The 27,663-nt window shown below is 40.3% G+C and overlaps 1 protein-coding gene across 1 annotated transcript in view; it reads right to left on the bottom strand.

The window, feature by feature from the left end:
* Nucleotides 1–27,663, bottom strand: part of vps8 (VPS8 subunit of CORVET complex) — a 434,442-nt gene that overhangs the window by 135,802 nt on the left and 270,977 nt on the right. The window contains exon 43 of the mRNA XM_055638558.1: nt 11,966–12,135. Coding sequence (XP_055494533.1) covers nt 11,966–12,135 — 170 coding nt within the window. The remainder of the gene's footprint in view (nt 1–11,965; nt 12,136–27,663) is intronic.

Genomic DNA, 27,663 nt, shown 5'->3' with positions numbered 1-27,663 from the left:
GAACTAATAAAGGGTCTTTGTGCCAAACACTATGGAGGGCACTGTAGGTCTCAGGTGAGAGGGGAAAGATTTAATAGGAACCTGAGAGGTAACTCTTTCACATAGAGGGCAAAGGGTATATGGAATGAACTGCAAGAGAAAATAGTTGAGGCAGATACAATAATAACATTTAAAAGACATTTGGACAGGTGCATGGATAGGAAAATGTGAGAGGGACATGGGCCAAATCCAGGCAAATGGGATTATTTTAGATTAGGTATCTAGGTCAGCATGGACAGCATGTACCGGTTGTCTACCTGTGATATTGGCTCAATTCATTTATTTTCATTCCTCATTTTTCTTTTTCTCTGAGAGTGGAGGACATGGACAGCCTCTTCATCTGGGCATATTTTCCTGCTCTGTGCTTTATAACTCCAATATTCTATTGTAAAAATTTCCACTCTTTAACTGCTCCCATTTACTCACTGTCCAAGTAATCTTGTTTGCAGTTTATCCTCAGGGTTAACACCATTTTACCCAATCGGATTCATCCTCCCTCATCCACCTTCTCTGCAAAATTAACATACTTTTTTTGTCTAATAAAGGGTCTTCAGCTTGAAAATCCCACAGTTTATCCTCCCACAGACACTGCCTTTCTGTTTTTATTTTATATTAATTTGACTGGTCCTGGCTAGCTTTTGGACAATGATGACATTGTGAATGTTTATGGTGAGTGATTTAGTGATGCGACTGCTAAGGTAGATAGTTTTTCTATGTCGTTAGAAAGAATAGTGTAAATTGTCCCTGTCACTTATCAGTCCATGCCTAAATGTTGTCTTGCTTAATGCAGGCATTGGTTGCCTCTTTTGATGAAGTAGCTGTGAATTCAACTGAGCATGATGGAAGAAAGGTCACTTGTAAGAGCATCTGAAGATAGTCAAATGAGGAATGTGATGAGTGGGGAGACGGTGAAAGAGGGGTTGGTCAAAGGGAGGGAGATGGAGTGAGAGGAAGAGAAGGCATGGGTGCCTCAACTGGCGAGTTCGACTTGTAATTCCTAATTTCACATTTTTTTTGCATGGAAGCGGACAGGAACTCGATAACTGACAGGAACTAGTTAACTGGCAGGAGACCTAATTGTAAGGAGCGAGTGGGAATAAGGATGTGAATTTCGTGGATAGAGAAGGTAGAAATTTTCTGGTGCCTTGTGGAACACTCCAGCTGCTACAAATCCAACAGCAATATTGTAAAGGTACCTACAGACATGGAAAAGAGGCTGAATCAACATATGCACCCATTATAACATTTAACTGGTCTCCTGGGGTGAATTGCATGCCTGCTCCTGTAAAGTCAGAAATGATAGATTTTGTCAGAAGGCAGTTCGTGTTCAAGACTTATAAAATATTAATGTCTGACCCAACTGCAAACCACAGGCAGTTGACAAGAAGGATTATCTCCATGGTTTCATTTGACTGAGACAAAGATTTAAAACATGCTGCTCACACTTTAATTTTACTAGTGTCATGATCAAAAAATTATTAAACATTAAATGCCTTCTGGCAGCTACCATTCGAAGAATTCACTTTGGGAAACGTGAAAGTAGTTTAGCTTTGATTTTCCCGTTTGATATCTTTATCTCATTTTTGCATTGGTGAGCATTTTGAACAGGTATAGTCCATGTATGCACAAAGTAATGAAATTCTAAAGCAGTGAAAACAGCTGAAGAATATAGACTATGTGCAGGCAGCTTAATATTAACTTTCAATCTGAAATTGGGATGATCATAACAGGCCAGCAAGGGCAAAAATGGCTTCTAATTTATGCAAAGTAAAATTAACCTAGACTAGGCTTGTCTTATATATGTATAAATTGCTTTCAAAGAATTAAAACAATTAAGAAATACAAAATTTGAATATGAAATAGAATTCCCTTTTCTTCCATTAATAAGCTAGGCATATTCCTCTTCTGCTTCATGGATATCTCAGCCCAGATTATTAAAGTACTAATTAAGGACAAAAAAGTATTTTAGTAAATTTTTACTCCCACTCTCCTAGTCCATGATTAAAATTGCAACGTCATGTACAAACGGATAATCTCTTGACTCAACTTTCATTACAATACATGTTGTGTGCCAACTTAATAATGGAAAATCAGAGTTATTGCTTCAAATTCCACCCCAGTCAATAGTGCATTATCTTTGTCAATGATGTAGTACTGAATAAAGAATACTCTGTCGAAAGTGGAGACACAAGAGACACAATGCTGGAACTTTGAGGTCAAAAACAAACTGTTGAGTTCCTCCAGCAGTTTGTTTTTTATTCTGTTGAAAGAGGTGTCCTCTGGAAAAAAATGTATACTGAGGTGTCTGAGAGATTAACCCTAAAACAGTTTGGCATATTGAGCACTGGTTTTCACATCTGCTGGTAAAAACAAAGACTATAAATATAGAAATAAGACTTTAAAATTCAGTAAAAAGTGCATAACCTATCACATGAAATAAAAACAAAAATTATTTTAAGCATTTAAAATAAAACAAGGGCATTTTAAGCTAAAAGTAGATGTAAACCATTTGGCAGGGAAACCTAGAAATATCAAGGAACCGCTTCACAAAGACCATAAGATACAGGAACAGAATTAGGCCATTGGGATCATGGCAGATCTATTTTTCCCCCTCAACTGATGATAAATGTATGAAATACTAAACAATTTGAAAAGATTTAAGAGCAAATGAAATATTCCCAAGTAATACAATTGCAGACGGCAAAATGGGCTAAAACGTAATCATGTATTTATACTGAACTTTTTCTTTTGGGGAAAAATAGGAAGTACATTTATTTGAAAGCTTGAGTTATTTGTCAAGGAACCTTGTAATGATATTAATACAATCTAATATTATTTTAGCACATTTATTGCATGCAATAAAGAAATCTAAATAACTTGATTTTTATCACATGGCATATGCTCACTGTTTTTAGATGTTAGTATGTGCTTTTAAACATTTGTATCTTCTACCCAAAAGGAGAGGGGAGAAAAGGGAATGTAAATGGTCCTTATGTCGGCGGCTTTCCCGAGGCAGCTTGAAGTGTAGCTGGAGTTGTGTCGGAGAGGCTGGATTACGTGAAGGACGGAGCTACATTTACAACTGCAATTTCTACTTCGCATCTAAGTCAGTTATTTATATTACAAACAACAATGATCCCAGCACTAACCATTGCAGCACACAATGAGTTACAGACTTGAAGTCTGAGAAATACCCACCCATTACTACCCCCAGCTTCCTATCACCAAGACAATTTTGGATCCAATCCTACCATCCGAGACTTGTCAAAAGTCTAGTGAAGTCCATGTAAACCAGATCTACTATGCTGCCTTCATCTACCTTCTTTGTTAGCTGCTCAAAAACCTGACGCATGATCTTTCCTGCACGAACATTTTTTGATTCCTTCTATTTTTTGATCCCTGACCACGGGGACAATGGAGGAAGAGACTGACTTTGGTGCCTTCCCACACAGTGGGAGACTTTGATTCTGCTGTGTGGGGATGTTTTATGTCAAACCCTATAGTTTGTTGTGTCCCTTTTTTTAATTGTATGGCTGTATGTAGGTATGTTGCAAAGCCTACCTGAAGTGTGGCTGAAAATCTGGCGCTGCGGGTGTGCGCGATTTTGGCGCCGTTTAGAGGGGGGCGGGTTTAAAACGCGATTTTCACTAGGCTGTTCCAATCGAAGATGTTCAGCCTAGTAAATCATTAACGAAAAATCGCTGAAAGACCCCGTCGCAAAAGGTATTATTAGTTTTTATGGCCTTGTATAATAGTTATAATAGTTTAAAAATCACTCTCTAAACCCGCGACCTCACGCAACCACAGGGCCGCATGGAACTGTATACAGAAGGTATGTAGCTTATTTTTACATTAAAAAGGGCTTCTTAAGAACCCTTTATACAAAGTTTATTGTTGCGAGTAGCTAATTTTGGGCTCTTTATATCCCGCAGAACGTTCTAAACCAGCGCGTTCACAGGATCCCACTAGAAAGCTGATTTAAATGGACTTTAATTTACAGCAATTGAACACTAAATTCCGTCCATTTGGCCTATAAATTAATGTAAATGAGATTTCAAAATCATGTTTTATTATGAATTATTTATGAATATTATTTGGACACTTGGGCTATTTAAAAATGTTAATCATTTATTAAGAAATGGATAGATGTTTAGATCTAGTAATTGAAGTTTGAAATTAGCTACACTTGGGTAACTAACTAATTATATGTTTTAATTTCAGGTCATCCAAGTAAGATTATTTTATATTTGTTTCAGAATGGTTCAATCTACGATAACTGAACATTTCATTCAGTTCTCTTATTTTTTAAGAAGGTTATGGCCTTTTGACAGCACACGATCACAGCTTTTTTGTCTTGGCCATAGAAAATCAATAGGGAACAAGATGCTAATTTCCGAGTATGAAAATGGCCATAACTTTTTAAATACTTGAGATATGAAAGTGAATTAGGTGTCAAATTAAACTTCTTTTTATGCTTTATCTGATGGGATAAATTACAGACTTGATTTTTTAAATCTCAAAATGTTGTAACATTGCTACTGTATGGGAATTTCATTTCACTGTGCCATCTGGCACATGTGATGAATAAATCTATCTTGTATCTTCTAATTAGTATCTGCCTTTCCAAGTGTCCACTTTCTCCGAATATTTTTCAACAACTTTGGTACCACTGATGTAAGGCTCACTTGCTCGTAGTTTCCAGACTCATCACTACTGTCCTTTTTAAAAATTAATGGGACATTAGCTAATGCCCAGTCTTCTGGTGCCTCACCTGTGGTTAACAAAGATGCCAAAATCTTCAACAGAGCCCCAGCCCCTCTTGCTTCTCTTAGCATCCTGGGATCATTCCTGTCAAGCCCTGGGGATTAACAGTAAAGCACAGGAACAGGATCTTTGATCCACAATGTCCGCACAGAACATGATGCCAAATTAAACTAAATTTCTCTGTCTGCACGTGATAATGTAGAACATTTTTTAAATTCTCCACACAAGAACATTGTTGAGCATATGCAAGGCAAAGATCGATAGATATTTAGATATTAATGGGACCAAGGTTATGCAGAAAGCTTAGTTTAGGTTATTGTCACATGTGCGAGGTACAATGAAAAGTTTTTGTTGTGTGCTAACCAGTCAGCTGCACGACTATACATGGTTACAATTGAGCCATTCACAGTATACACACAGTGCAAGGTAAAGTCCAGTATAATCCAATTGAAGATAGCCTGAGGGTTTCCAGTGAGGCAGATCGTAGCTCAGGACCATTCTCTAGTTATTGATAGGATGATTCAGCTGCCTGATAACTGGTGGGAAGAAACTGTCCCTGAAACTGGAGGAGTGCGTTTACACACTTGTGTACCTCTTGGCTGATGTGAGAGTGGAGAAGAGGGAATGCTTGGGGTGTGACACATCCTTGATTATATTGGGTCTTGTTGAGGCAACACGAGGTGTAAATGGAGTAAATTAAAGGGAGGTTGGCTTGTGTGATGGTGTGGGCTGCGACCACAATTCTCCGCAATTTCTTTCGGTCTTTAATAGAGCTGTTCCCAAACTATGCTGTGATGCATCACGATAAACTACTTTCTAGAAGTTGATGAAAGTTGTTGGGGACATGCTGAACATCCTAAGCCTTCTAAGGAAGGATGGGCGTTGGTGTGCTTTCTTGTCCATTGCTTCCATATGGGTGGTCCATGACAAGTTGCTGGTGATATTTACTCCTAGGAACTTAAAGCTTTCAACCATCTCAACTTCAGCGTCGTCACTGCGTACTGGGGTATGTGTGTCAATTCACTTCCTGAAGTCGATCACTATGTCTTGCTTACAAGAGAAAGGTTGTTGTCTTGACACAAGGTCACGAGGTTCTCAATCTTCTTCCTGTACTCCATCTCGCCATTATTTGAGATTTGGCCCACAAAGGTGGTGTCGTCCGCGGATTTGTAAATTAAATTGGATTTATACATGGCTGCACAGTCGTGGATGCATAAGGAATAGAGAAGAGGGCTGAAAATGCATCCTTGTGGAGCTCAGTGTTGAGGATTATCGTAGAGGACATTTCTAGATACAATTTGCCCCCTATTCTCACTTATTGTGGTCTGTTGGTCGGGAAGTCGAGGATCCAGTTGAAGTGATGAGTGCTGACATAGTTCCATACGTTTAATGATGAGCTTCGATGGGATAATGGTGTTAAACGCAGAGCTGTCGTCTATGAATAAAATTGAAATGAATAGAAGTGCAGGAAAGAGGCACCAAGGTAAAAGATCAGTCATTATTGTACTGAATAGCACCACAGGCAGGAGTAACCAAACAGCATATGCCTGCACCTCCTATTTATGCAATGTTCTAAAGATTCAACACTTGTTGAATGAAACTGTCAGAAATTGCACTCGGTTGCCAATATCATTTAACTTATGGTACTGCTGCCACAGAAAACTAGGTAGCACTTACATTTGCAGAGTGCTCTAATCTTGGCTGATGCCAGGTAATGCTGGGAGCCAGCACATAGCTTCCTGCCTATTATCAAATATTGAATAAAACCATTCAGTCAATCATTGTTGATGTACATTTAATAAATCTGTTATTCATCACGTGATATTATGAGCTACATGCGGCCATCCGTAGATTTATTCGGAAAATGGGAATGCAATTTAAAATATTTGACAAACATATCTTGAAACTACTGCTTCACTTAGCAGTGGAGGATTTCCAATATTCTTGAATTTCACAGGTAGAAAATAGCACCCAGTTTTCTTCTCATCATTTCTGTCAGGTATTACGATCATAAATCATGGGTTTGGCATCGGTGAATGATCCTACATCTTTCTCTCCAAATGTTACAAAGAAACGAGGAAAGTCTGTGCAAACATGGCTTGCACAATTAGAGCGTAATATTTTCCTCTGGCCCAGCTGTGCTGCCTTTAGGAACTCATCCCACTTCTGCTACATTATTGCTATTTCCATGACGACTGGTCAATTAATTTCTTTGTTGATTTATTTCCTGGTTGATATTTCTAGATCCATTAACTCTTCGTTTTCACAAGATGTAGGATCAAAATATAATTATGTTTTGAATGAAGATTGAAGATTTTACAAAAGTGCAAAACAAAAACATGGTGCAATTTTAATCTTACCAGTTCAATGGAAGTCAAGCAGATGGGGAGCTAAATGATACATTACACACCTACCCTGGGGTCACTGGAAGTCGGCATATTCCAAATCTAATCTGCTGTGCTGAAGTGGAACCGTGTTCCAGATATGCAGGAAGGAACCTTGTGACATTTTCAGAGGCAATTTTAATTGTAGTTAGAAGCCACAGTAACTTTACTATTAGGCAAAGACAGAGAAGATGACACAGAGTTAGAAGTTGAATGGTAGCCCAGCAGAGTTTCACAGGCTGCACAAGAAAGGTGGAGCCATTCTTTACCAAGGTCTTGCAAAACCCTTCCCAATGATGAGACTCCAGAGAGAAAGTCCGAGCACTTGATCTTACCATGTCACTGGAACTGTCAGACAGGTTTAGAACTGTAGTTCATCTTGCTTTTTCCTGTACATTATTTGCTCAACATCAATTAGATGGTTGGAGAATTTGGACAATGTCTACAAGTTAAAATGCCAGGAGCAGGCAGGTATTTTGACCAATGCCAGTGGTGACAACTCTCTCTGCATGTTCAGAGAGATGCAAATTAATGTCAAGAGATGTTAATGGAACCTTGCAGTGAGGTAAAAAAAAAATTCATATCCCGAATTTGCAGCTTGGATGTACTGGCATTCCCAAATGTTTATCATCAGCAATGGTATCTCACCTACTCATTCTAAACTCTACTGAAGTCAACATAATGGTCTGTAATTACACAAGACTTTGTTCATACCTGTTCAGTTCATTGTCTACCATGTAATTAAATGACTTCAACTGTATCAAACAGATTGCTTTGTTTGTGTGGGATGGTGCAGCAATAAATGTAGCACAGGTCTAGGAACCATTCCTTCCCAGCATTGAAAACGGATTCCACATATGAATATTAACTGTCCAGAAACAGAAGCAATTTGCACCATATCTTAGTGTTCTCTGGCAAAAGGTAGTTAACTGAGAAAATTGATGATTGGAAAAGATATGGAGAAAATTAGAAAGTAGATATAGCATCAAGATAGCATTGTCCCCTTAAAATACCTTAAGGCACTAGTGTACAAAACCACTCAACATCACTTGAAATTAAAGAACAAACGCAACAAGAGACATTGCACATCTTTCCTTCTTTACTAGTCTTCCTAACAAACTACCAACTACAGTTTAGGGAATTTCATTCAGCATATTCGATATCAGTTTTTCCATTTCATTTAATCATTCATATTTCTAAATACCTACTTGTGGAATCATAACTGAAGCAGTTTACAAATTTATTCCAATGGCATTTGCTGAGAAAAGTACTGATCACAGCAATACCATCACCAGAAATGAAAAAAGGTTTCCCTTACACCTTGACAAAAACTAGCTCCTTAAAAGATGTAAAGCATCTAAGCTATTGCTGTAATTGAAAAATGCATTTAGGTTTTGAAAAGGCTAGCTTTGTTTTGTTTCCTGTTTGCATCTGCCATTTCAGAGGTGTTTGTTATTCATCTTCAGATCATGTGGATTTTTGTGGAATCTTAATGTAATCACAATGAACTTTTACTGGGTAGACATTACAACAGAATCTATTAATACAACTTGGATGTTAACTTTTGTACAAAATCCATTAAAAACAAGGGGAACAAAAGAGATGAGAATTAAAAAAAAGTAGCAGGAGCAGGCTATTCAGCACTTCAAATCCATTCAAGAAGATAAATGCTAATTTTCTACTCAACTTTCTGCCAGTTCCATGTACTTTATTCTATGTTCTTCAACCTCTTTTATAGGAACTTATCATAATCCTCCTGAAAGTATAAAAGCTCCTGATTCTCCTTCAACAATGCCCAAGATACAATTTTAAAAATTGCAATAAGTTTGCAGTATGTAAACATTATTTCCTTTTCATCAAATCATGCTTACTCTGCTCAATCTTATTATTACATGCTAAAGTTTGAATACCGTCAGCTGCGCCTGCACAGTAATACCTGCATGTTCTACGTCAAAATGGGAACACAATGGGCGGGAATGGCTGCGCCGCCAGAGAGCTGCGAAGATTGGATGGGGGGGGGGGGGGGGGGGGTTGACAGTGGATGGAGTGAGTGCAGGACGTTCCCCCCCCACCCCCCCCCATCGGCCCCCGACAGCCCCCCCGCCTGAAGCCGTGCCCCTCCCCCGGGTTCAGGCGCTCCCCCCACCGGCCCCCGACAGCCCTCGCCTGAAGCCGTCCCCCTCCCCCGGCTGCTGAACACAACAAGAGACGCAACAAGCAAGAATGGACTGAATAAATCTCATCTTTAACATTTAAATTGGTGGACATAGCACGCCTTGAAGAAGAGACTCCGACTAATAGATAAATATGACCAATTCTTAAGGAGTTGGTCTCCTTTCATCGACTTTTTGGCATCATGTGATGCCGCGGTACCGTAAAGATTGCTGATTTCAGTTCATGACGTGGATGGATCTACATCTCCGAATACAGATTTGAAACATTCTCTTTTAAGGGGCCTTCTCTTCTATTTCTAATTTCCACTTTTTATTTTTATTTTTTTTCTATATACACACACTTCACGTTTTTCTATTCTCTACCATCTATTTTTCCACTTTTTCCTCTTTCTATTGTTTTCTTTTTCTTGTCTTGCTTACTTCCTTTTCATAACATAAAACTAGAGGTTGTACATAGAATGGATTACGGTATGACATAGTTGGCAACTAAAATTAGGTTCCACTGTACTGTTTTGTACTGTATTAACTTCTAATAAAATAAACAAAAACAAAAAAATAAAGTTTGAATATCACAATTTCTATCAGATTCCAGCATTTCCCCCAACGACAGCTATAAAGCTAACAGCTCACTGTCTTCACTTTTGGCTACTTTCTTAAAAATGGGGTCACATTTTCTCCCCTCCCAATTGCAAACACCTTCTGGAACCTAGAATTTTATATATTAACGCCTACCGTCTCCGTTGCCACATCCCAAAACCTCTGGCACGTAGATTATAACAAGATGACCTAGTTTTCCCCCCAAATCTACCAGCAACTACACATGCAACTGCTGATAGGAAATTCAGAACTCCTATATTAGCATGAACAGCACAGAAATGTTAAATATCTGAGACTCTTGTCACTCTGATCTGGAAGTTGCTGGTTGGGGGGTCAGGGATGGACATTAACTTCTTGCAGTTTCTCAGCAATTTTCTTGGGAAATCTGCCAATTGAATCTGCTCAGAGAAATTCATCCGTCGCAATGTAGAGAATTGGATGAGAGAGGTATCTTACAAAATCTATATTATTTTCCTAATTAATTTAAATAACACACGTATTTGATTATTTTTCAACCTAATGGTTCAAAAATACTTTTATAGTTTACATTATTTTTTTCATTAATTTAGTTAACAAATACATGAAGGATTACTGTAAGAAAATGATGTTCAGGTACTGTGTCAGCTATGGCTGCATGAATGACAGACCCGGCAACAGTGGCCACAACCATATAACCATATAACAATTTCGGCACGGAAACAGGCAATCTCGGCCCTTCTAGTCCGTGCCAAACATTTACTCTCACCTAGTCCCATCTACCTGCACTCAGACCATAACCCTCCATTCCTTTCCCGTCCATATACCTATCCAATTTATTTTTAAATGATAAAATCGAACCTGCCTCCACCACTTCCACTGGATGCTCATTCCACACAGCTACAACTCTGAGTAAAGAAGTTCTCCCTCATGTTACCCCTAAACTTTTGTCCCTTAATTCCCAAATCATGTCCTCTTGTTTGAATCTTCCCTACTCTCAATGGAAAAAGCTTATCCACGTCAACTCTGTCTATCCCTCTCATAATTTTAAAGACCTCTATCAAGTCCCCCTTTAACCTTCTCCGATCCAAAGAATAAAGACCTATCTTGTTCAACCTTTCTCTGTAACTTAGGTGCTGAAACCCAGGCAACATTCTAGTAAATCTCCTCTGTACTCTCTCTATTTTGTTGACATCTTTCCTATAATTAGCCGACCAAAATTGTACACCATACTCCAGAATTGGCCTCACCAATGCCTTGTACAATTTTAACATTACATCCCAACGTCTATACTCAATGCTCTGATTTATAAAGGCCAGCACACCAAAAGCTTTCTTTACCACCCTATCTCCATTAGATTCCACCTTCAGGGAACTATGCACAGTTATTCCCAGATCCCTCTGTTCACCTGCATTCCTCAATTCGCTACCATTTACCATGTACGTCCTATTTTGATTTGTCCTGCCAAGATGTAGCACCTCACACTTATCAGCATTAAACTCCATCTGCCATCTTTCAGCCCACTCTTCCAAATGGCCTAAATATCTCTGTAGACTTTGAAAATCGACTTAATTATCCACAACACCACCTATCTTAGTATCATCTGCATACTTACTAATCCAATTTACCACACCATCATCCAGATCATTGAATGATGGCCAACAAGGCCAACTGTTGATTGTCATTTCTATGTTCTTAATAATTGAATATTAAATACTAATTGTTTTTGATAGTCTGTAAACATTGATTGTTGTTACAGTAAGCAAGCTTAGGGTATTGCTTAACTGGTAATTGCAGCATATCTGTGTCGCTTACAAGGCCTTGCAATGTACAGGGCCTTGACTATGAGCTTCGGGGACCAAGCAGCTGTTAGATGATTTGCTACAAGGAAATAAAGATTCAATCAGCATGGAAGTGTGCAGGTGACTTGATACAGCAAATTGAAGATCGTGGAAAAAAAGCATTGAGGAGTGGAGAATAGCAAAAGCCCTTCATTGTTCGTATAAAACAGCAACAAGAGATTGCACATACCTGAACACGATTACTTCTTCTGTGCCTTCTTGTCTCCTCTTGTATTGCTGCAAGCAGATACTACAAAACTCCTGCTTTGGGTTCAGTCCCCTACTTACAGCTCCACGAAGGTTGCAGAGTGACCAGTGGAGATCATGGTTCAGGAGGTTTGTTGTAGTTTCCAGCAATGTCTGTAAAAGAAAATAGCAAGCCAATGAACACTTTAAAAATGAAATGAGTAATATCTTGCAGCAAAAATGCAAGCTGCATTGAGGAGTGGAGCTGCATTTTTGACCAGCTGCATCTCTGTCTGGTTTGGGGACTGTAAAGCCTCCGACTGGAAGTCCATGCAGAGAGTGGTGAGGACGGCTGAAAAAATCATCGGGACTTCTCTCCCCTCAATCGGGGACATTGCGAGCAAACGTTGCTTGTCTAAGGCCAGCAGTATTATAAAGGACCCCACACATTTCCATCATGGTATGTTCACTCTGCTGCCCTCGGGCAAAAGATATCGTAGCATAAGGAGCAGAATGTCAAGGTTTTGCAACAGCTTCTTCCCACGAGCCATCAGACTCTTGAATGCCATGTAATGAGCCGCCACCATTATCTATTTTATCTTTTTATCCATTTTGTCTTTTTATCCATTTTATCCTTCTGTTTAATTTTGTGTTGCATGGGGAGCCAAATGCAACGGAATTTCATTTAGAATTGCCTATATCGATGTATTTCTAAATGACTATAAAAGTTTTGATTGATTGATTGATTGTACTGTCTCAGTGTGCTTTACACTCTTGTACTTTGTATGAATGCGCTAAATGTATAGTAGGATTGTCACGGAAGTGTATGCAATAAAAACAAAATTTCACGTTACTTAGGAACATGTGACAATAAAGTACCATTGAAATTAATTTATTTTTCCAATGAGCCGAATGACTGTCATGCAGAGTGGTGACATTTATCACTGCTGGTTGGTGCCTATGCAAAACAATCAGGCTAGTCATTGTCATCAAGGTAAGCTCTGAAACCAGCTCTAGGGTTACTGATTTGAACCTCAGCATTGATTACATGAGTGCGGCTTTGCTGGGGTTGACTGAGCTATAAACAAATTATACAAAAGTATTTTGGTATCAAGAAATGTAAATTTTCCATTGCAAAGAGAACACCTTCAATTAAAATAATTGAACATCCCATCTTCAAAATTAATTACACGGACACTAGTGGCATGGGCTAGTAGCTGATGGATGTCATATGCTATAATCATTCTACGACATGTTTGACCTTGATTTCCCATGGGGCTGAGCTGCAAATTCCAAAAACAAAATTTAGGCAAAAAAAAGATTTTTCTTCCAATGGCAATTTTCTTTATTGCTCTCCTTATTTGAAGGAATTGATTTTAAAATGGAATGTTGTTTAGGAAGCTCTAGAATAGACACAAGCTTGAATAATTATTTAATTACTATCTGCTACTAAATCCAAATGACCATTACTACTGTATGAGGCTCAGCGATGATTGTAGGCAATATATGCAATTTATTTTGTCAGTATTTGCACAAATTATAAACCAAGTTATGGCATTCTAGGTGATTGTGTGGAGATTGAGCACTCATCCACAATGCTGCAATAGTTTAGTCTTCGTCTTAACTGAGACACGTAAATTAAAGCGAATGTGATCTACAGCAAAAGGAATTTTGTTAGAAACCTCAAATTAACTCTTATCCTTTCCAGCAGAAAACTCGGACTTTAATCTCAGATCTGCTTGATGCTGAGTAAAACACAAAGTGCTGGGGTAACTCAGTGTTTTGGGTCAGTATCCTTTTTCCAAAACATTGCCTACCCATTCCCTCCCCAGATGCTACCTGACATGTTGAGTTACTCCTGCTGAGTTGCTCAAGATTCCAGCATCTGCAATTAGTGACCCAATTTTACTGGTTGAAGCTGAGTATTTTGCTTGCAACCATGGAAAATAATGAGCAAATTCTGGAAACTGGGAAGTGGATATATAAATCATAGTTGGCCTACCAAGATCAAAGGTAATCCGGAATTAACATTAGTCATTCTTACACATGGGAAGTAATCTCTGCCATAATATGAAGAAACACTGCAAGGAAGGAAGAGCCACATAACATGTAACAAGGTCCTGCCCAGGCTCATCTTGTAGGGTAACATAAAATAATGAATTCATCTTCTGCTCAAAATAAGAATCATTATAGATTGACAACTAGATTGACATTGTATAGCAGCTGGGAGGTGAATTGGACACATTAAAATGTACAATGGAAATTCAGTACGCAGAGAGTTAAGCAATTAACTCAACAGAGCTTTCATTGCTGAACGCAAATTGAGCAGTTCGACTGTTGCAAATTAGCATCACGTGGCAACCAATTAGAATTAACAACCTGCTGCTTAATGAAATGGAAATTGTAATATAATTGATTCCCTTTGCATCAACAAGTGGCCTTCCAGAATACGGACAACATCTTGGAAAAGAACAAAAGGATTCATAAATTAAGAACTGCTCAGCAGGGCCGGCCTTAGGAGGTGCGGGGCCCAATTGGGAACAATTTTGGTGAGCCCCAGGTTCCCAGCCAAGGTCTGTAGAATCATAGAAATACAAATAAAGTCTATTATAGACTTCATATCTCTATGGTAGAATGGAAAGTAATCAAAATATGCGCTTAAAAAGTGCCTGAGAGTTAATGGACCAAATAGTTTGGACATGCTAGAGGCAGGAAACATGTTCTCGATGTTGGGGGAGTCCAGAACCAGGGGCCACACAGTTTAAGAATAAGGGGTCGGCCATTTAGAACGGAGACGAAGAAACACTTTTTCTCCCAGAGAGTGGTGAGTATGTGGAATTCTCTGCCTCAGAGGGCGGTGGAGGCCGGTTCTCTGGATACTTTCAAGAGAGAGCTCTAGATAGAGCTCTTAAAGATAGCGGAGTCAAGGGATATGGGGAGAAGGCAGGAACTGATTGGGGATGATCAGCCATGATCACATTGAATGGCGGTGCTGGCTTGAAGGGCCGAATGGCCTACTCCTGCACCTATTGTCTGTTGATCTAAGCTACATTTTAATATAAAATTGCATACATGTAAGCCTACAAGTAACAAACAAAATGTGTAGATCACCTCTGAAAAGTACAGTTACAATACCACTTGTTTTAGTGACAGTGAAATGAAAACAAAATTAACTAGATCCTGGAAAACCAATAACTATTGGTGAAAAAGCACTCAGGCATTACATTTTGGGTTTCAGCCCCATCCTACCCTTTGGACTTCTACCCCATCTAAACTTAGTTGTCTGTGTGTGTGTGTGTGTGTCTTAGTTGTGTGTATGTTAGTTGTCTGTGCGTGATGTGTGTGCTAGTTGTCTGTGCATTATGTGTGTGTGTGGGAGGGAAGGAGAGAAGGGAGGGAGGGAGTGAGGGAAGTAGAGAAAGAAGGGAGGGACGGAGGGAAGGGGAGAAAGGGAGGAGAGAAGGGAAAAGAGAGAGAGGAAGGAGAGAAATGAAGGGAGGGAAGGAGAGAAAGGAAAAGTGAAAGAGGAAGGAGGGAGGGAAGGAGAGGAGGGAGGGAAGAAGGGAAGGGAGAGTCAGAAGGGATGGGAGGGTGGGAAGGGAAAGAGGGAAGGGAGGGTGGGAAGGGAAAAAGAGAAGGGAGGGAGAGGGCCGGCGGCGGGAATGGATGCCAGGGTCCGGGCAGACGGGTGTGAGCTGAGGTCGAGGTTTGTAAATGTTGCTCCAACCCCCGGCCATCCCTGTATTGTTCACTGCATCTCCCCGGGGAGAGAGAGGGGTGGAGCCGGGGCTGTGTGTGTGAAGCACGGCGACTGGAGGGACGGAGGTGTTGCCCCAGGACCGTGAGGGAACAACGCATCTCTCCTTCTCCATTCCCCCTCACACTCCCTTCCATCTACCCCTTTCTTCCCCCTCCTTCCCCTTCCACCCCTCTACTCTCTCTCCACCCCTCTCTCCCCCCTCCACCCGTGGTAGATCGACCCGAGCCAAGAGTGCATTACTCCAAAGCAAAGCTGAGAGATTAAAGGATAGACACAAAATGCAGTGGGTCGGGCGGCATTTCTGGACAAAAGGAATAGGTGACATTTTTGGGTCGAGACCCGTCTTCAGACTGAGTCAGTGGAAAGATGAACTCAAACCATCCTCCCCCCACCCCCCAACACGGACACGGAGCGATCGCCGGCACCTCCTTTCTTTTGGTAACCATCAGGTTTTCAGGAAATACTTCTGTTTTTTTTAATTTCCCCCTTAGCATTTCCGTACTTTTTCGATAGCTGCCATGACCCGTTTGATGTCATCCTTCGCCCTGCTCCTCAAAGCTGCCTCTGGTCTCGGCCCGCACTGATCTGCCGGGCATGCTGTGTGTGTGTGTTTGTTTGGCGGAGACTGAAGGGAGAAGCGCCGGCACCAAGAACGAGCGAACGTGCGGACAGACGGACGAAAGCAACGCTGGTTCAGTTATGCCTCTCGCAGCGTTGCAGGGAACAGTTGCGGAGCTCTAGGATCTTTTGATTAATCTAGCGCGTGGCCCCCCTTAGCGCGCGGGGCCCAATTGGGAGCAATCGGTCCATAGAAAATATATAGAAACATAGAAAATAGATGCAGGAGGAGGCCATTCGGCCCCTCCCCGCACCGCCATTCAATGTGATCATGACTGATCGTCCCCTATCAATAACCCGTGCCTGCCTTCTCCCCATATCCTTGACTCCACTAGCCCCTAGAGTATCTAACTCTCTCTTAAATCCATCCAGTGACTTGGCCTCCACACTGCCCTCTGTGGCAGGGAATTCCATCAATTCACAACTCTCTGGGTTTTTTCTCACCTCAGTCTTAAATGACCTCCCCTTTATTCTAAGACTGTGGCCCCTGGTTCTGGACTTGCCCAACATTGGGAAAAATGTTCCTGCATTTAGCATGTCCAGTCCTTTTATAATTTTATATGTTTCTATAAGATATCCCCTCATCCTTCCAGTGAATCCAAGCCTAGTCTTTTCAATCTTTCCTTAGATGACAGTTCCGCCATCCCAGGGATCAATCTCGCTGCACTACCTCAATCACTAGGATGTCCTTCTCAAATTAGGAGACCAAAACTGTACACAATACTCCAGATGTGGTCTCACCAGAGCTCTATATAACTGCCGTATACAACAAGATAACTAGGGAAATTCTGACATTGAAATAATCAGTTTTAGTCAGTTCACATGGTAAAAACAAGCAGCACTTCTGTAACTGTTACAAATTGTCGTTTAATACAATTTCCCAGTTGCAATTAACACTTTTCTACAGCAGCTTGGTTGAGTACATTTTCATTAAATGGCATTAACACACTTTATCACAGAACTCAAGTATGAATCCTCAAGTATTATGCAGATGATAAAAACTGTGGGCGGGGCGGCTATGGAAGGTTTTGTCAAAACTTTGACGAAACCTTGTCTGGCAGATGAGAAGGAACACAGGCAAATAAGCCAACCATTTCTCCACCTATTTTTTACGTTGTCCCTGACGACGCACAGCATGAGGAAAGATGAATTGGTCTCATGTTTCCAATGCCAAGCAATAACATTTTAAATAATTTCAAAATCCACGTGTTTCAAGTAACTGGTGATCTTAGTTGGCAGAAATGTTTGGCTGGATGTAGCTCGTTCAAGTACGCGGACTGGCCAAGATGTCGGACATAATGGCAAATCCTGTGGAAGAAGTATGTCTTAACTCAATCATAACTTCTATTCTGTTGAATTCATGGGCAATAATCCCATCTGTTGGACCTTTATTGTGAAATGGCCATTGCACACAGGAAGCAGGAAGTAGAAAGTAGTCTCCTGTTTTTTTTGTTATCTGCCATGCTTTAACATCAGAAGCAATAATTTCCAATCCTAGCTTGTTACGCTTAAGAAAGCAATGGCTGAAAGTTCATTTTGTTTACTTTATGCTTAGAATCGTATGTTGGAGTGTATTTATGATGGATGATGTTTAACTCCATAGCATTTGTGAATGTTCAGTTTGCTAGTATGCAGCCATGTTGTAGCATAGATAACACACAGTGAATAGGAATTGCAGTGGCATTAGCTGGATTTAAGTATATTGTTTATTGTATATTTGCCCTATATGTTTCACTGTATCAGAAGATTTGTTCTACGTTCACAATCTACAATCTACGTTCTACTGTTCACAAACACGTAGGGAGGACAGTTACAACTTCCAATGGGATAAGGCTACAGGCAAGTATTGGTGCTCTGTAACATCCTTCACATTCATAATTATAGTATTATCTTCCTTATCACACTCAAAGTTCTCAACCAACGATGGTTCCTATATTATCTTTGTTTTATAATAAAGTTACAAAACACCCAGTGAACCATTATTGTGCATATCATTATCCATACTATACTGCAGGCAGGGCCGGCCTTAAGCCGATTGGACCGATTTTTCCAAATTGGGCCCCTGGGTTAATTTTCCGTATTTCATATGGAAATACAAACAATTCGCTTTGTTAAATAAAGATTTTTTTTAAAACATTCGCCATACGGATTTGTTTACAAAACAAACATGGATAACAACCGTTGCACGGCCATCAGCCACAAACGATGTGTTAACTACTACTGTTAGCACTTATTAACAGCCAGTAGTTAACAAGTAGTTATACAATGTGTCATCAATGCATCGATCCACATTCCTCAGTAAATGTAATTGAGTTTTGAACAAGTATTAATGATGCTGCGTTCCTTTGAATACAATTCACGCGGCATCATTAACACTTGTTCAAAACACAATTACATTTACTGAGGAATGTAGATCGATGCATAGATGACACATTGAGAATTTCTTAAAACTCACCATCATGATTGAGGACTTCTTCTTGGTGAGCTTCTTGGTCTGCAGCAGGTTAGTCATTCAATTTACCTACCGACCCACGTTGTGTCTCACTGTCTTTCGCTCTCTCCCTCCCTCTCTCTCGCACTCTCTCTCTCTCTCCATCTCCATCTCGTCTCTCTCAAGCTCTCTCGGCATTCCCGGAATCATTGAAGTTTTGTGGTAGACAAAAATGCTGGCGAAACTCAGCGGGTGAGGCAGCATCTATGGAGCGAAGGAAATTTGCAACGTTTCGGGTCGAAACCCTTCTTCAGACCCGGCTATTTCCTTCGCTCCATAGATGCTGCCTCTAGCCCTGTCCCACTGTGCGATTCCATCCAAAAGCTCTCCCGAGTTTAAAATCTCTGTGTAGCATCTCTGTCCCTATCTTCAAATTCCCACTTTGAAATAAAATACAACTTTCGACTTAAATATTTCAAAGCAGGATCGCGATTCCCACGCATTTTCAATCATTGGTCGATTCAGTGTAATTTTCACACCTGGTTGATGTAGTTTTTTTTTAAAGATACAGTGCATTACAATAAATTGTTTCAAGCATATCCGTTACTAAACGCACAAACATTAAGGTGGTTACTTATGTTACAAACGGTTATAAACTAATATAATTTCAAAGTGAAATAGGAGATTTCCGTGGAAAAAATATTTAACCAGAATTTAAGGTGAGGTCGCTGCAAAATGCTCACTTAAAACATCACCCGCTGACCCACTCCGCTCTATGATCTTTGCTCTTGAGCTGGTCCCCTCATTGTTCAGATGGAGAGCACTGCCAGAGGTGAGCGGGCCGGCAGAAGGCGTTGAGATGGCAGTCGATTCTGCTGTCCGGTGATGGTGGCCGCTCGTAGCCATGCGAGCTGCTTCCCTTCCCGGCCACAATGCGGTAGCTCCGCGCCTGGAGCGCCGCGGCAGCGGTGAGTGAATTACTGGCATGATCTCCGACCCCCTCCTTCTCAACGCTCCTGCCCTCCCCGCAACTTTACCCCTGGCTAGACTCCCCACATGCTGTGAAAGGAACTCTCCCCCCAATTGGTCCTTTGATAAGCTGAACTAGTATAGTCATTCAATAAGATGGCAACTGATTCAACTTGTCCCGGTGTGCTCCCGTTTTCCCCACCATCTTGCCACCTGCCATCGCCCTCCACCCCCACCCATTCAGTAAGTCAGAAAGAAGGAGACTTGGAAGCCGTGGGAAAATTAAATTGTTACTTTATTTATTTTTATTTTTACGGAGAGAACAATATCCGCATGCGCAGTTTAAGATTTTTTTTTAAAGCCGACTGTCATATTACTCATGACACACAACTCATTTATAATTATTTATTAATATTTCTATGAACATTTTTTCCAATTGGGCCCTGCACCTCCTAAGGCCGGCCCTGAATGAATAATATTAACTCTTGCTCTAGTTGTCTATAAAAGCTATTTTGACCTGTCTTATTGTACTTTGGCATTCTACGATGATTCCTGTATCAGGTGATTTTTCTGAGAGATGATACAATGAACATTCATTGGATACAACACCATGGACAGACTAAACTTAAGTTTTACTAATCCTAAAGTAGAGTCATAGAAAGAAACAGTACAGAAACAAGGTCTTCAGACAAGGTGTCCATATCAGCCATCAAGTAACTACCTATTTGAATCCTGTATGCCAGAACTTACTCTGTAGCCTTCACTGCCTTTGTGATTCAAATCCTTGTCTAGATACTTGTCCTGATACATTGAAACACTGCCTTTGTGATTCAAATCCTTGTCCAGATAATGTTGTGTCTTTAGGCCTTCTCAGATTGCAACCATGCCAGACAGAAATAATTATTCCTCAAATCTTCTCAAAAAATCTTATACATATGCCCAGATAAAAAGTATTTCACTATCAACCCTATCTATGCCTCATTTTTGTGTAATGCCCCTGTCCCACTTAGGAAACCTGAACGGAAACCTCTGGAGACTTTGCGCCCCACCCAAGGTTTCCGTGCAGTTCCCGGAGGTTTTTGTCAGTCTCCCTCCCTGCTTCCACTACCTGCAACCTCCAGCAACCACCTGCAACCTCCGGGAACCGCACGGAAATCTTGGGTGGGGCGCAAAGTCTCCAGAGGTTTCCGTTCAGGTTTCCGAAGTGGGACAGGGGCATTCCTCTAAATGAACCCCACCTCCTCGGCCTCCCCTACTCCAAGTAAAATGAACCAAACCTATCCTGTCTCTCCCTATAATTGAAATGGCCCAGACAATGTCCTGGTGAAAATCTTCTGTACCTTTTCCAATGCAATCACTCATCTTTCTTATCCAGTTGTGGTCTAACCAGTGTTTTATGAAAATCTCCCTGTTCTCATATTCTATGCCCTGTTTAATGAAGGCAAACAATCTTTTCTACCTCTGCAGCCACCTTTGAGGATTTTTGGATTTGTACATCAACATCCCTTTGTTCCTCAATACTGCCTAGGGCCTAGCTATTCCAGGTGTAAGTTTTACCGTTATTTGAAGCCCTGCCCCACATATTTTCTCAGACTTGCAAAGTTTATATTCCATCTACCAGTGCAGTGCCCAATTTACCATCAGACCCATGTTGTTCTTTAACCTAAGACTGTCACTGAAAAATAACACCACCAAAGTTTTAATCATCTGCATAATACTTTAGTATTCAAAAATACAGCATTTTCACAACCAAGCTGCTGTAGAAAAGTGTTAATTGCAACTAGGAAATTGTTTTGAACAAGATAACAGTTACAGATTGGAGTCTGCTGCTTGTTTTTGCCATGTCAACTAACTGATCATTTCAATGTTAGAATTTCCCTAGTTGACATTATCTGAGGTTGTTTGTATCTCTGATTTGCTAATGTTGAGTGAAATCGTTACACTCCATGCGGACCAGTGAGGATTCCAACCTGAAATGTCATCCGTCCATTCTCCCCACAGAAGCTACTTGACATGATGAGTTCTTCCAGCAGTTTGGGTTTTTTTTCTGCTCTAGTGTTCAGCTCATTCTTCCAGGCATTTCCAAAGTTTGTGAAATTTCCCTTGACCCTAGGTTAGGTCAAACCACTCTCCCCAATTAGCTTAGTGTGTGTAATTGTTTATTTTTCAAAAGGCTACTCTTTTTCAGAAAGAAGCTGATTTTATTTTCAATCTTAATAGCTCCAGATACAAATAATCAAAGATTTCAAATGAATTATGTTTTTTGAAAAATAAGTTAATTGAAACAAAAATCATCAATTAAATGATATTTTACCTTTGCCCCTTAGGGTGATTCCAATATTATGTAATTTTTCATAAAAAACTGTGATGCAAAATACTTTGATAGGCCATGGGGGTGGGGTAGAATATTTGTAGGTAGTCATTATGTAGGTACTTTACAGCAATACAATTGAGGGTTGCCTGACTGCAGTCAATTACAATTTGTGGTTGCAAGCAGCATGCAACCTGGTTGAGTCTCTGAACTTTGCTGTTTATGGGTCTTTGGGGGAAAAGTGAAGAAAATGCTTGCTCTGGAAAATATCAGTCACCTACTGAATGCAAGCATGACCTGCAGACTGCCTGACAGTCCCACACATTCTGGAAGCAGTTGGAGAAAAACAAATCATAGGCTGCAATTACGTCAGCTGCAGGGGGCAATGCCACGTCAAATTTAATAGACACAGTGTCCTCCATAATGTTTGGGATAAAGACCCACCATATATTTATTTGCCTCTGTACTCAATTTAAGACCCCTCCCCCCACCACCTTTGGCCTTTATTAAAATCTGACATTGTGCACTTTAACCACATGATATTTTTTCTATTACAAATCTCTAAATTCAGAGGCAAACAAAAATGATGGGTCTTTGTCCAAAATATTATGGAGGGTACTGTAGATGCCATCAATTTCATAACAGCGACAGCTTCCATGGACACCTGCAGCCTTTTAATAACCTCATTAGATGAAGAGCAGCTGGTTTGTCCCAACCCCAAACATACAATCACTGGGAGGGAAATTCCTTTGTGTATTCCCTGTCCTGCTTGAACTTCATGGAGCTGCAGATATTTCCTTATTATAGAACATCTTGGAAAAGATCGCACTTATAGAAAACATGGCTTTGGAGAATAATAAAGCAACAATGCATTTGGAATCGCGATCAAGTAGCCCTTTTTGAAGTTTCTGCTTCAAACCTGTCCAATGTTAGGAAGATCACAAACTATTGAACTAATATTGAGAATTGTCATCAGTTTAAACATGACATAACAAAAATGTTAAATATAAACTATCAGTCAACCTCCTGGGACATTGTAGCTTGGGAGTGTGAACTAATGAAGCCTTCAAGTAAAATGGAAGTGAATCCAGAAAATACAGCGCTTCAGTCCCCTTTTTGAAAATTGCAACATTCTTGTATAGTTTATAAAGTCCCATGCCACTGTTGAAAGGATACCTACGCAAACTTATTATGCAGTAATTATATTATTTTACTGCAGCATTTCTACAGAGAGTGCATTTAATATCTATTTCAAATGTACGTATGGAGTTTCCATTACAAATGTGGATGTGGATATTTCTATAAAATTTAGTTGACAAAAATGTAAGATGATTAATGTATTAAAATAGAGAAGTGATCCATAAAATTCAGCAAAGAATGCTTACATTTTAAATCAAAATGGATATTAAAAAGTTCAGATTCTTATTGTGATGGAGTGATATAGTGGTGCAGCTGGTAGTGCTGCTGCCTCAAGCACCAGAGACCCGGGTTCAATCTGTGTGGAGTTTGTATGTTCTCCCAATGACCACTCCCGCATCCTCAAAATGTGCAAGTTTGTAGGTTAATTTTTCACTGTAAATTGACATTAGTATGTAGGGAGCATTTGCAAAAATGCAATAACATAGAACTAGTGTGAACGGGTGATCAAAGGTTGGCGTGGACTCAGTGAGCCAAAGGGTTTGGCTCCTTGCTGTATCTTTCAACCAATCAATGATGTGAATCTGGTATTCAATTTGGTATATTTCCTTAAAGATTTGTTGCCTATTTTTCTCTTTTAAAGTCCACCTTTCTTGCTATCCTAGAGCCTTAGACATTGCATCTCATAACTTTGTCCCGTTTTGCTTAATTGCCACTGTCAATTTATTGCTGGTGCTGTGTGATTATTACCAAAATATAATAAAGATTTATCATTTCAGTTATATCAATGATACTTTAACTTTTTAATGTTGTTCAATGTGAGAATGGCATGATTCTATTGATCATAGCCATAATAAATTAAAAACAACCCAACTTTAAAATCGTTATTGGAAAGTGTTAACCTTTTTCGAAATATCTCGCATCTAGAATATTGCTTAGTTTAATGGCTGCAATGTAATGCCGAACAAATTTTTTTATATGCAAACTCACTGGACAACCAGTCAACGCAGGTTTATGTGCCTAGATACAACAGTTTTCTCCCTTCAACAATGTGACAATGACAGAGCGGGACCAAAAATATCACAGGCTTGCATACATTTAAGTGACAAGTTGGCCGATCATCAGTCATCTCAGGATTATATGCATGGTCTAGTATGGACATCACAAATTTACTGTTTCTGCACAAATATATATATAAGAGAAAAAGCTAGTGCATGCAATTATTTGATTTGCAAACTGTTTTGCACATTGAGAGTCATTCTCTATTTGGAGGCATCATGCTTTAGCCAAGTTCAGTTTTAAATATAGATTTTATAATTGCTGTATCTCTGATAAAAATTGAAAATGCTGAGTATTTCTTAATGTTTGGAAATGGGAACATTGAAAAAAAAAAATAATACCACAAGCACAACAATTGATGCTCAATCTTTACTAATCAAATGCCTTGTGCATCGGATCTTGACGAATCACAAGGTATGGAGCTTTTGCAATTTTCAGCTTGAAATTGTGCAATCTGGTGCATACTGCAGCAAGTTTTCTAACTTGCACTTGAATGTAATGTTTATGCTTTAAATTGGATTAGCTATGAATAAGGTTAGGCTAAATTACATTCCACAGTAGTCAGCCAGGCTCTGATCAACAGGTGCAGCACATGAATTATCTTAGTACAGGTGCACAACCTTTTATCCGGTGTTCCGGAAACCGAAAAACTCCGAAAACCGGCCATTTTTTCCAGGATGTCGTCTGCGCACCAAAGCTCGCGTTTGGCGCCAAACTTGACCCGAAACGACCCACGGTCAACCCAGGTCTGTACTACTGTAGCGTCTGCCTCCTCCCCGAAGAAGAGGAGACGCTTAAACATGCAATTAAATCATTTGCAAAAATTTTTGCACAGTTGAGAGGGCTTTTATCTATTTGGGGCATCATGCTGAAGGGGTAAAGTTTAATTCTTAAATCCCCTACCTGGTCGGAGAATTGCAGTATCTCTGATAAAAATTGAAAATGCTGAGTATGTAGTGCGTGGGTCTCAAAATGAGGCAAGTAGTCTGAAGTTTGAGAAGCACTCTACCCCTTTCCTGCGAGGCGTTCAAATCCAGTGCGACGCCCGCGGAAAGATGGCACCCAAACCCTGCGAATTTTATACCCTCCGGCGTAAGCACCGCCTCCGGACCAGCGCCACTCCTGTGCCTTAGGGGTCGCCGTGCGGGCAAGCTCCGTAGCGCTGTGGAGCCGACACACAGTATTTCTTAGCGTTTGGAAATGGAGCCATTGAAAAAAAAAAGAGTTGCCACAAGCAGCAACAACCGATGCTCAAGCCGGACGGATCAAATGCTCCGCGAGGTCGGGAGTCGCTTGACCAGAAGGGGACTAGGTATGGAAAGCTTCCCCCTTCACCCCTTTTCAGCTTGAACATTGTCCAAACTAATGCATACTGCAGCAAGATTTACAACTTCCACTCTCCGGGGAGGAGGCAACGCTTATGCTTTTCAAGCCGCCCGCGCTATGACCTAAGGTTAGGCTAAAAACATTCCATTCGGTAGAGCCAGGCCGAAAATCCGACAAGTGTCAGGTCCCAAGGCTTTTATAAAAGGTTGTGCACCTGTATATTCATTTATGGAAATCAGATTATCATCAAGCAATTGGCCCATGTTGACCAACCTGGGTCACACTGCACACCTGGTACTACTCCTGACCCTGACTCCAGTTGCATACCTTCTCTCATTCCTGGCCCTGAGCCCAGCCTTACCCCTGCCCTGCCCCCCCCCCTCCCCCCGCCCATTCTACCCTGATCATAGCTGCTTACCTGCTTTGGTTCCCAGTGCTGAACACTCCTATTGTCCCAGCTTTGACTGCACACCTAGTACTATTCCAGACCTTGACCCTGGATGCATACTTGGCCTTGCTCCTAGCCCCTCTGCTCTGATAATATATCTGGCCCACACATAAAGCCCCATATTTGACCCCCTGGACTTAACCTATTATGTTCAAGTCCACAGGTGCTTACAGTGGCTTGCAAACGTTTTCATACCCCTTCCTTGAACTTTTCGATAATCTTTTATGGGGCACGTCACGGACCAAATTTTGTATATCAAAATTTGCCACATCCATTGGCTTCCTTGTTATCTAACATGCGGGTCACTTTGTCAAAGAAGTCATCAATTGGTTGAACACAATTTCTCATCCATAAAACTACACTCACTCAGCTGTATAAGTATTCTGTTATAATTTCCTTCATTTTCCTAACAAACTGTCCTGAAGTTATTTTCACCCCCAATATTTTCAGTATTTTGCTGTCTTCCCCTCAGCTGGGACTTTTCCGAAACAATATATATTTAAGCAATAATATTCTATTAAATATGATCTTGAGAGTACATAATATTTTCTGTGGTCTTCATAAAACAACAATGATAAAAAAGATCTTTGTTTTGATTGCACCTACCAACATGCATACATTTTTATGTTAGAGTTAATATGTACCAAGAGCAAATTTTTGTTCCAATGCTACCCATTCCTAATTATTTTTATATTGAAGTGATTGAAATCCAAGTGAAGTTTAAATGGCATCAGAAAAATAAAACCTCCAGAATGGATGATATTCATTACGTGGTTAGTTGGAGTCAGTATCAGCACAATTACTACATCAAACTTTGAATCTTCAGAAGTCCTGTTTCAAGCTAAAACTAAAGACAAATAATAAGTTCCTCACACATTCCCCTGCAAATATCTTTGTCACTCCTTTAAAATATGGCCCTTCTTTGAATAAGCTCTTAAACATCACATCTGAATCGGTTCCATTTGAATACACTCCTTGAGGATGTTCATCTTTGTGTTCAATTAATAAAACAACAATAGAAAATGACATTTCTATTCATTTTTGTCAAAGTAATGGGGGGGGGGAGTTAGAAATAGTCAATGAGGTAAACATACATAATAGTTGAGTGGCAAATGATAATGGTGCTACCTTCCCAGTATGTAACTGAAGGACATAATGGGTTATCAGGGCTGTATGTTGTGACAGACAGCCTGACACCTTGCATGTCATTTTAATATTACAATTATCCCATCCCCCTGGATATTCCGGATTAATAAATTAAGGTTTTGTCAATTAATTACAAATCAGGCTAATTACAAATCAATAACATTAGCCAACTCCGAAACACGAAGCGTTGAGCATTGGGATCCGGACATCACGGACAACTGGCCTCAATTCCCCGCTCATATCTGGCAGTGCACTCCATCTTTACATCTCTCTCCTGCCGCTCGCCGGTCTCTCTCAAGTCAGCCGCTTCCCGCAAATCTTTAAATTCCGACTGCCGGAGCAAGTCATAGCCTTACCTGCTGCGCTGGGTGACACTGTATCGCATTCACTGCCCGGTCCGTGTCTTTCAATGTAAATTTGCATGAGGCCATGCTTTGGAGGTGTGTGGCGGTTGTCGGTCAAGTGAGAATAACAGACGTTCACACAAGCATTTGGTA

The sequence above is a fragment of the Leucoraja erinacea genome, chromosome 7 (genome assembly GCF_028641065.1).
Source record: "Leucoraja erinacea ecotype New England chromosome 7, Leri_hhj_1, whole genome shotgun sequence".
NCBI classification, from domain to species: Eukaryota; Metazoa; Chordata; class Chondrichthyes; order Rajiformes; family Rajidae; genus Leucoraja; species Leucoraja erinaceus.
The sequence above is the reverse complement of the archived record's forward strand: the minus strand, read 5'-3'. Positions and strand labels throughout refer to the sequence as shown.